The sequence below is a fragment of the Orycteropus afer genome, unplaced genomic scaffold (assembly GCF_000298275.1).
Source record: "Orycteropus afer afer isolate SDZICR_OR568_19922 unplaced genomic scaffold, OryAfe1.0 scaffold00533, whole genome shotgun sequence".
Classification (NCBI taxonomy): domain Eukaryota; kingdom Metazoa; phylum Chordata; class Mammalia; order Tubulidentata; family Orycteropodidae; genus Orycteropus; species Orycteropus afer.
Window position 1 is genome coordinate 1,626,833 of NW_006922120.1, and position 11,136 is coordinate 1,637,968.

At 40.3% G+C, this 11,136-nt stretch overlaps 1 protein-coding gene across 1 annotated transcript in view; it reads left to right on the top strand.

Annotated features, from left to right (window-relative positions):
* Positions 1-11,136, top strand: part of CNST (consortin, connexin sorting protein) — a 107,078-nt gene that overhangs the window by 50,560 nt on the left and 45,382 nt on the right. Inside the window, exon 2 of the mRNA XM_007955715.2 lies at positions 392-597. Coding sequence (XP_007953906.1) covers positions 392-597 — 206 coding nt within the window. The remainder of the gene's footprint in view (positions 1-391; positions 598-11,136) is intronic.

Genomic DNA, 11,136 nt, shown 5'->3' on the forward strand with positions numbered 1-11,136 from the left:
TTAGCCATTTCATGTGATAAATACATTTACTTTCCTGTTCAGTCCTGTTCCATTTTAGGGAAGCCAAGACTTAGAAATACAGCTAATGCATTTTTCCTTTGGAAAGTTTTTGGACAGGTTTTAACCTGCATACTTTTCTTTGCATCACGTTTTATTAATATACTTAATTATAATTCTGCAAAAAAAAAATTGGTTATGTGCATGCTAATAGAAGCAATCAAATGTTAGCATAACCTTAATTTAATGGGGATAATAATTTGTGGTTTCTGATTCTTTCTTGTATGATTACCTTTACTTGAAAGTTTTATGGTTAACAAATGTAATTATTTTAAGGTGTTTTACCATAATAGGAATTTATCCTTAATACAGATATTTTATTTACTTCTTAAAGGATTTTCTTCAAGGGATAGTACACCTTTAATGCAAGAAAAGACAGTAAGTGCAGCCACACATGCTGTTGGTGATGAAGAGGCTGCTGAAGTAAATGCTAATGAGCAACCTGAAGCCCCAAAGGTAGTTCTGCAGTCTCTGTTCTCCCTCATACGAGGTGAAGTTGAGCAGTTGGATTCAAGGGCACTTCCCCTTTGCCTTCATCAGGTACAACTATAATCCTTCACTTTTAAACTCATTAAAATTCTGGTACCAGTGTTTGGAATAATCTAAAATCTAATTCTCCTTGATTAATTTAGTCTCACTTGTTATTAGGGAGCCCAGAGAGAGGTGGCCCTGGGTCCATGGCTGGTGGGAAATTTGGTATTTTAATGACTGGTGGCTAAAAGCTGGTGGCCTTGGGCAATCCATCGTTCAGACAATGGCTAGCTCCTTTTATATAGGGACTAAGGGAGCTCTGATGGCGTAGTGGGAGCTCTGGTGGCCTCCTGCCTAAGGCATGTGACTGTTAACCAGAAAGCTGGCAGTTCAAACCCACCAGCCACTCCCTGGAAGGAAGGCTGGGCAATCTACTTGCGTATTGATACCTCCTCGGAAACCTAAGGAGGGGTCACTATAAGTTGGATCCAACTCCATGGCAGTGGGTTTGGTTTTTTAGTGTTAAGCTGTGCGCAAGTCAGACTCAAGGGAGCAGATACTTAGTAAGCACCAACTAAGTGCCAAGAACAATACTAGACACTGGTGAAAGCTACTGAACAGGGTATGTTCTTAGGAGGAGAAAGGCCTGGTGATGCAATAGTTAAAGCACTCAGCTGCCAGTCAAAGGTTGGTTTGAAATCCACCAGCTGCTCTGCGGGAGAAAGATGTAGCAGTCTGCTTCCATAAAAATTTACAGCCTTGGAAACTGTAGGGTGGTTCTACTCTGTCTGTAGGGTCTCAGTGAGTCAGAATAAATTCCACAACAGTGGGTTTGGTTTTCTTAAGAGAGAGACTGTGAAATAGATGAAGCAGTTAGGTAGATAAATAATTATAGTATTTATCTACCTAAATTTAAACATATGCCTACTCTAACACTGTAAAGTGTTAGAGTAGGCATATGTTTAAATTTCTGACATAGTGCAAAATGAGTGATGAACTTTTGTCTTGTAGGCAAAGAAAGTGACTTTTGAGATGGGTTTTGAAGGATGAGTAGCTCAGTAGATGAACAAAGTGAGCTAGTACATGAATAAAGACCAGCCTGTGGAGAGGGATGGCTATATTGTTGGAGATTAAGATGGAAAAGAGATTGGAGAGGAGATTGGATAGCTGATGACATTAAGGCCTTTTAGGGACTGTGAGTTGTTGGCTGTGGGAGTACAGAAATTGAATTTTATAAACATAACTCCACGATAACCAAAAAAACCAAACTCATTGCCATTGAGTTGGATCTGACTCCTAGAGACCCATCCTTAGATTTCTGAGGTGGTATCACTACAGAAGTAGATTGCCTGATCTTCCTTCTGAGAAGTAGCTGATGTTTGAACTGCCAGTATTCTGGTTAGCAGTCAAATGCCTTAGGCACTATGCCGCCAGAACTCCTAACTCCATGATGATGATGTTGTTATTTGCCATCGAGTCACCTCCTTGGGTTTCTGAGGCAGTATCACTACGGAAGTAGATTGCCCAACCTTCCTTCCAAGGAGTGGCTGGTGGGTTTGAACCGCCAGCCTTCTGATTAGCAGTCAAGTGTGTTAGGCCCTATGCTACCAGATAGGAAGAGTAAATTAGAAGATGGAGAGTACTGGAGACTGGGAGGCCTTTTAGGATAGTGCTAAAGAAACTTTTTTACACAAGAGATAATGCAAGAAAAACTAAGGTATTTTTGAGCTGCATCTTATTTTCACTTAAAATGAAAATAACTGGTATATGAGAATAGAGAAAGTTTCCCTTTTCATTTTATTTACTTCTATTTTATTTTAGCTTTGGCAATGAGCTATGAGTAATTAGCATCTTTTAAAAAATAAAAAAGCCAAGGGGGAAACATGTACATGCTTACACATTTATATTACCTACTTTATTGACTTGAAGAATGCCTTTGAGAAATAATGTAGATTCTGCAAAACACTGCATAATGTGGATGAACTTGGAGGATGTTATGCTGAGTGAAATAAGTCAATCACAGAAGGACAAATATGTTTTAGTCCACTATTGTAAAAAGTCAAGGAAAAAGTTGATTCACAGAAGGAAACTTTGTTGGTTACCAGGGATGGGAGGGGAGGGGAGGGGAGACTAAATTCCTAGATAGGTTTAAAAATATATAGAGAGAGAGAAAGAGAGAGAGAAACTAAAGATTGTTAGCAGTTACCAGGGGTAAGAGAGAGGAGAAAAGGGGAAGGTTTTGTTTGTGGGACATTGAGTTTATGCTAATGGTGGTGGTATATTTTAGAAAAAGATAGCAGTAATGGTAGCATAACATGAAAAGTGTAATCAATGCCCCTGAGCTGTAAATGGGGAAGTTGTTATGTTGGCAAATGTCTTGTTGTGTATGTTTTCATTACAATAAAACTAAAAAGAAAAAAGGAATGCCTTTGAGAAAATATGTGCTACTTTTTGGCCACTAACATGACTGATTTGCCATAGTTGAGAAGTACCCACAGCAAGGCAGCGTTCAGCCTTTCTTATACTTGTGCAGTGATGTGAGTTTGCAAAGTGTATTCATACTCACTGTAATTTCATTTTCCAAACAATCTAGAGAAGAGGTATTGTCATCATCTGTTCATAAATGGGAAAACTGAGACTTCCTCACAAAACAAGTTCTTTGTAACGCTAGGGCTAGAATTTGTTTATTCCATTCACTGCATCTGTTTTGGAACAACTGAGGGAAATTTCAGTATGGGCTGCATGTTAACTAATATTATTGTATCAATATCTAATTTCTTGGGGGCTAATAAAGGCATAGTAGGTTATAGAGATGAGTTTCCTTGTTTTGGGGATACACATGTACAAGCAAGTATTTAGGGGTAAAATGTTACAGTACCTGCTACTTCCTTAAAATATTTCAGTGGCAAATATATGTGAGAAGAAGAGACAGAGAGAGAAAGCATTTGGCAAACTTGTCAACAATTGATAAATCTAGGTAAAGATAAATGAATGTTGATGTTACTTACTGTTCTTTGAACTTTTCTATAGGATTTCAATAAAAACTCAATTAAAACAAAAGATTTGAAATAGATGTAGAAATAGCAAGTATGGATAAATCTTTTCAAGGCATTTGCATCACTGTGTCCTTGTTACATTAAAAGAAGAATGCTTTTTTCTATTGTCAGGTAGTCCTACAGCAGAAGCAAAGCTAGTAGAAAATCATGTTTTTAGGCTGTTAGATGATAACAGTCTTGATCCAACCTGAATATTCTTTCATTTTTTTATGTTTCAAAATCAAATTCCACCCCCAACCCTAGGCACATATCAATTTGTTGAGTCCTGTAGATTATGCTTCTTAAATATCTTAGTAGTGTGTTCTCTCTTGGGAGAGGAGCTTAGAGAATATGTGGTGGTTTAAGAGTGTGGGCTTTGGCTCTGCCCCTAACAAGCTAAGTGGCTTTCAGTTTCTTCTCCTATAAAGTTGTAGAGGATTAAATGTGATGATGAATGTAAAAGCATTTAACATAGTGCTTGGTACACAGTAAAAGCCAAATAAATATTAAGCATTATACCTATACGCTCATTGCCACTAATTCAAAGATTGCTTGCTGGAAATGAAGGGTAGGGATCAGCAAAGAGATGTTAAAACTTTCACTAAGCTGAGAAATCAGGCAACAGGACTCAGCTAATGGGTGCCCTGCTCAGCTCGAGAATAGAAAAAGCTCTTATAGCCTTCCTGAGGGGAATGGAGCTACATTATATTAATTTCAGTAATTCCCAGCCCCTTACACCGTGCCTTCCACTTAGATTCACTAGTTGTTGACATTCTGCCAAATTTATTCCCTTCTATGTGTCTCTCTCTCGTGCACACATTTTTTCCACAAAAAAAACATTTTTTTAATGTAAGTTGAATGCATTATGAAACTTTACCCCTAAATGTTTATACATGTATCTCCCAGAAACAAGGACACTCTTCAACATAACCTACAATGCCATTTATCAATTCCAAGAAATTAGACATTGATATAATAATATGGCATAGTGCTTAAGGCATTTGACTGCTTAAGGCATTTGACTGCTAACCAGAAGGCTGGCGGTTCAAACCCACCAGCCACTCCTCAGAAGGAAGGTTGGGCAATCTATTTCCGTAATGATAATGCCTCGGAAACCCAAGGAGAGGTCACTATGAGTTGGACCCAACTTGATGGCAGTGAGTTTTGTTTTTTGTTTTTTATAACAATTAATTAATATTCAACATGCATTTAAATTTCCCCAAAATTGTCCTCAAATTACCTGTTCTAACTTTTTTTCTTTTAATCTAGAATCTAGCCAAGGATAACACATTGTATTTGGCTGTCAAGATTCTGTAACCAACCAGTTGCTGTGGAGTTTACTGTGACTCATGGTGACCCCATGTGTATCAGAGTAGAATGTGTTCCATAGGATTTCCAATGGCAGATTTTTCAGAAGTAGATCACCAGACCTTTCTTGTGTAGTACCTCTGGGTGAACTCAAACTTCCAACCTTTCTGTTAGCAGCTGAGCATGTTAACCTTTGTACCACTCACTACTCCCACTAAAATTGCATTATAAAAGTCAGCAGTGACCCCCATGTTGTCAAATCCAGGGGTTGATTCTCAGTTTCATTTACTGGAGCTATTAAAAGTATTTGAGCAGTTGATCTCTTGTTCTATTTTAAGTCCATTATTTACCTTTTTGGACACCTTACTCTTGCCTTTCACCTTTCTCCTCACTGCCTCTGCCTTCTCATGGTGGTTTGTTGGTCTCCCACATTTCACTAATTTTTAAACATTGAAGTGACTTAGCATTCAGTTTTTGATCTCTTCTAATCTGTATTCCCACGACTCGTCTGTCAGTTTGTCATACTGTGGTAGCTTGTGTGTTGCTGGGAGGCTGGAGGCTATGCTACCAGTGCTTCAGATACCAGCAGGGTCACCCTGTAGTGAAAGGTTTCAGTGGAGCTTCTAGACTGAGACAGACTCAGAAGAAGGAAGAGTCCATTTACTTCTCAAAAAATTGGCCAGTGAAAACCTTATGAATTGCAGTGAAACACTGTGATATATTACTGGAAAACTTTATGAATAGCCCTGAAACATTGTCTGATATACTGCTGGAAGATGAGCCCCTCCAGTTGGAAGGCATTCAAAATATGACTGAGGAAGAGCTGCCCCCTCAAAGTAAGAGTCGACCTTAATGACATGGATGGAGGAAAGCTTTTGGGCCCTCCCTTTGCTAATGTGACACAACTCCAAAGAAACAGCTGCAAACATCCATTTATAATCAGAGAAACAGCTGCAAACATCCATTTATAATCAGAATATGGAATGTACAAATTATGAATCTAGGAAAATTGGAAATTGTCAAAAATGAAATGGAATGCATAAAGATTGGATTAGTGAGCTGAAATGAACTGGTTTTGGCCATTTTCAATCAGACAACTATATGATCTACTATGCCAGGAATGACAATTTGAAGAGGAATGACTTGGCATTCATAGTCACAAAGAATGTTTCAGGATCTATCCTGAAGTACAATAATATCCATACACCTACAAGGAAGACCAGTTAATACTACTGTTACTCAAATTTACACACCAACCACGAAAGCCAAAGATGAGGAAATTGAGGATTTTTACCAGCTTCTGCAGTCTGAAATTGACCAAACATGCACTCAAGATGTGTTGATTATCACTGGTGATTGGAATGCTGAAGTTTAAACAAAAAAGAATCACCAATAGTTGGAAAAAAAATGCCTTGCTCATAGAAATGACCTTGGAGATCGCATGATAAGAATTTTGCAAGACTGACAAATTATTCATTGCAAATACTTTTTTTCAACAACACAAATGGCATCTATACACGTGGATTTTGCCAGATGGAATACTCAGGAATCAGATCAACTACATCTGTGAAAAGAGGCGATGGAGAAGCTAAGTATTTTCAGCCAAAACAAGACCAGGAGCTGACTGTGGAACAGACCATCAACTGCTCATATGCAACTGCAAGTTGAAGCTGAAGATAATTAAAGAAAGTCCACAAGACCAAAGAATGACCTTGATCATATCCCCCCTAAATTTAGAGACTATCTAAAGAATAGATTTGACACATTGAACACCAGTGACCAAAAACTAGAGGAATTGTGGAATGACATCAAGAACAGCATACATGAAGAAAGCAAAAGGTCATTAAAAAGATAGGAAAGGAAGAAAAGACCAAAAATGGATGTCAGAAGAGATTCTGAAACTTGCTATTGAATGGAGAGTAGGTAAAGGAAATGGAAGAAATGACAAGATAAAAGAGCTGAACAGAAAATTTCAAAGAGCAGCTCGAGACGACAAAGTTAATTATTGTAAAGAAATGTGTAAAGACCTTGTTCTGGTTACCTGGTGCCGCTCTAACAGGAATATACCACAAATGGGATGGCCTTAACAAACAGGAGTTTATTCTTACAATCTGGAGGCTTTAAGTCCAAGTTCAAAGTGCTAGGCTCTAGGGACTGGGTGAAAGCCCCTCAATCTTGGGGTCCAGCTCTGCCTCCTGCTCCCGGCCCACTGGAGCTAGAGGCGTTTCTTCACTCAGCTGCTGGCTGCCGAGGCTGAGAAGCCCAAGGTTGAAAAGTAAAAAGGCACAGTCCCGATGTTACCATACCACACGGCAGGCCATTAACTGAAGTCCATTGTAAGTCCCAGGGTTGGCAGAGCATAGCAGGCTGCTGAGCAACAACACGGCTACATGCAGGATCCAAGCGTGCCATAGGCTAGAGACCATTCTCAAAGCTTCTCCTTATATACAGGAAGCAGACCACATACCCAAAGGCAGCTACTTAGCTGCTCCCAGTAGATTCCACCATGGAGTTGATTACTAGTTTCATCCTGGAGAATACTACATCCAGCTGCGCAGCAACTCAACCAGGCTCAGCCAAGTTGACATACAAACATAACCATCACAGACCTGGAGTTAGAAAACCAAAAGGAAAGAACATGTTTGACATTTCTCAAGCTGAAATAAGTGAAGAAAAATTCAAGCCTCGAGTTACAGTATTGAAAGATACTGTGGACAAAATATTGAATGATACAGGAAATATCAAAAGAAGATGCAAGGAATACACAGAGTCATTACACCAAAAAGAACTGGTTGATGTTCAGTTATTTCAGGAAGTGGCATATGATCAAAAACCAATGATGATGAAGGAAGAAGTCGAAGCTGTACTAAAGGAATTGCCAGAGAACAAGGCTCCAGGAATTGATGGAATACCCATTGATATGTTTCAACAAACAGATGCCATGCTGGAAGGACTTATTTGTCTATGCCAAGAAATGTGGAAGACAGCTACCTGGCCAAGTAACTGGAAGAGATCCATGTTTGTACCCATTCCAAAGAAAGGTGATCCCACAGAATGTGGAAATTATCAAACAATATCATTAATATCACATGCAAGTAAAATCTTACTGAAGATAATTAAAAAATGGTTGCAGCAGTATATTGATAGGGAACTTCCAGAAATGCAAACTGGACTCAGAACAGGACATGTGTAGTAGTTAAGTTTGTGTGTCAACTTGGCTGGGCCTGATTGAGTGGCTGGGCAGCTGGATGTATTATTCTCTATGATGAGACTGGTAATTAACTCCATAGTGGAATCTACTGTGAGGAGCTGAGTAGCTGCCTTAGGGATGTGGTCTTGTTGTTGTTATGTGCCATTGAGTTGTACCTGACTCATCGCAACCCCTCCTTGGGTTTCCAAGGTGGTATCACTATGGAAGTAGATTGCCTACCCTTCCTTCCAAGGAGTGGCTGGTGGGTTTGAACGACCAACCTTCTGGTTAGCAGTCAAGTGCCTTAGGCAGTACGCTACCAGAGCTCCCAGGGATGTGGTCTGCTTCATGTATATAAGGAGAAGCCTTGGGGATAGTCTCTAGCTTATGGTACACTTGAACTCTGTACATAGCTGAGTCATTGTTCAGCAACTTGCCATGCTATGCTGACCTTGAGACTTTCAGTGGACTTGAATTAATGGCCTGCTGTGTGGTTTGGTAACATTAGGACTGTGCCTTTTTATTTGTCGACCTTGGGCTTGTTAGCTTCAGCAGCCAGTAGCTGCCTGAGTGAAGAGATGTGTCTAGCTTCAGAGGGCTGGGAACAGGAGGCAGAGTTGAAGCCCAAGGTTGAGGGGCTTTCACCCAGCCCCTAGAGCCTGGCACTTTGAACTTGTACTTAAAGCCTCCAAACTGTAAGAGAAAAAACTTCTGTTTGTTAAGGCCATCCCATTTGTGGTATATTCTTGTCAGAGTGTCACTGTTGTTGTTGTTATGTGCCATCGAGTCAGACCCAACTCATAGCGACCCCTCCTTAGGTTTCTGAGGTAGTATCACTACGGAAGTAGATTGCCCAACCTTCCTTCCGAGGAGTGGCTGGTGGTGCCACTAGGTAACCAAAACAGTGTGGAACAAGGGATATCATTGCTGATGTCAGATGGATCTTGACTCGAAGCTAAGAATACCAGAAAGATGTTTACTTGTGTTTTATTGACTATGGAAAAGCATTTGACTGTGTGGATCATAACAAATTATGGATAACATTGAGAAGAATGGGAATTCCAGAACATTAATTGTACTTATGAGGAAACTGTGCATAGACTAGGAGGCTGTTGTTCGAACAGAACAAGGGGACACTGCATGGTTTAAAATCAAGAAGGGAGTGTGTCAGGGTTGTATCCTTTCACCATACTTATTCAATCTGTATGTTGAGCAAGTTATCCCAGAAGCTGGACTCTATGAAGAACGTGACATCAGAATTGGAGGAACAATCATTAACAACCTGCGGTATGCGGACAACACAACCTTGCTTGTTGAAAGTGAAGATGACTTGAAGCACTGACTGATGAAGATTAAAGATTACAACCTGCAGTATGAGTAACACCTCAATATAAAGAAAATGAAAATCCTTGCAACTAGACCAATAAGCAGCATCACGATAAATGAAGAAAAGATTGAAGTTGTCAAAGATTTCGTATTACTTGGTTCCACGATCAACACCCATGGGAGCAGCAGTCAAGAAATCAGAGGATGTAGTACACTGCGCAAGCAAATCAGCTGCAAAAGACCTCTCTCAAGTGTGGAAGAGCAAAGGTGTCTTTATGAAGACTAAGGTGGGTCTGGTAGCATAGTGGCTAAGGCACTTGACTGCTAACCAGAAGGCTGGCGGTTCAAACCCACCAGCCACTCCTCGGAAGGAAGGTTGGGCAATCCTACTTCCGTAGTGATACTGCCTCGGAAACCCAAGGAGGGGTCGCTATGAGTCAGGGCTGACTCGACGGCACATAACAACAACAACAACAACAAGGTGGGTCTACCCCAAGCCATGGTGTTTTCAGTTGCCTCATATGCATGTGAAAGCTGGAAAATGAGTAAGGAAGACTGAAGAAGAGTTGATGCTTTTGAGTTGTGGTGTTGGGGAATACTGAAAGTACCATGGACTGCCAGAAGAACTAACAAATCTGTCCTAGAAGAAGTGCAGCCAGAATGCTCCTTGGAGGCGAGAATGGCCAGACTTCGTCTCACTTACTTTGGTCATGTTGTCAGAAGGGACATCCCTTGGAGAAGCATATCATGCTTGGTAAGGTGGGGGCTCAACGAAAAAGGGGAAGGTCCTCAACAAGATTGATTGACACAGTGGCTGCAGAGATGGGCTCAGGTATAGCAAGGATTGTGAGGCTGGTGCAGAACTGGGCAATGTTTTGTGTTGTACATGGGGTCACTTTCAGTCAGAACTGAATCAGCAATAACAACAACAATCTATACTCCTTCCATGAGTGACTTCGGCCAGCTCTCTCATTGTTGTCCTCTTTCTTTCGTGAACTCCAGACTTGCCTGAACTCCAGACTTAAATATCAGCCGCTTGAGAGGTATTACAGATATCTTAAACTTAAAGTGTCTAAAATTAAACTTTGATTTTCCTCCCAAATATGCTACTTCACTAGTCTTTCACCTCTTGTTGAATGGCAATCCCATACCACCTATTGTATTACTGAGACCAAATATTTTGAATTCACCCTTTTCACCACACCTATCCAGACAAAACATCTGTCATATCACATCACTCTGCTTTCCAAAACCCTCTAGTGGCTTCCCTTCTCATTCACAGTAAAACCAAAATAATCACCATGGTCTACAGGGCTCTCCATGGCCTTGTTACTTCTCAAACTTTAATCTTAAAACTGCCCTTACTCACTGCTTTCCAGGTACACTGGCCTTTTAGCAGTCCCTCAGATATACCAAGGATGCTTCCATCTCAGGGCTTTTGGTGTCTCCTTTATATCCTTCTTTAGGAAGCCACTAGAGGATGTTTGCCAGTAATATACTTATCCTTTCTCAGGAAGCCACTAGAAGATGGGTTCCATTAAAACAAAGGAGTAAACCAAGGAGCTGGAAGACATGAGACACAGAATACTGGTGATCCCACTCAGGAGAGAGGTGAAGGGAATCTCTAGGCATTGAGGAGGGAAGATTTTTAAGGTGACAGTTCTGTACCAAGAAGAAAGGGTAATCAGTATTGTTTACATGTTCACATGGGTCTGGGGAGAGACTTTCTTTTCTTTTTTTTTTTTTTTT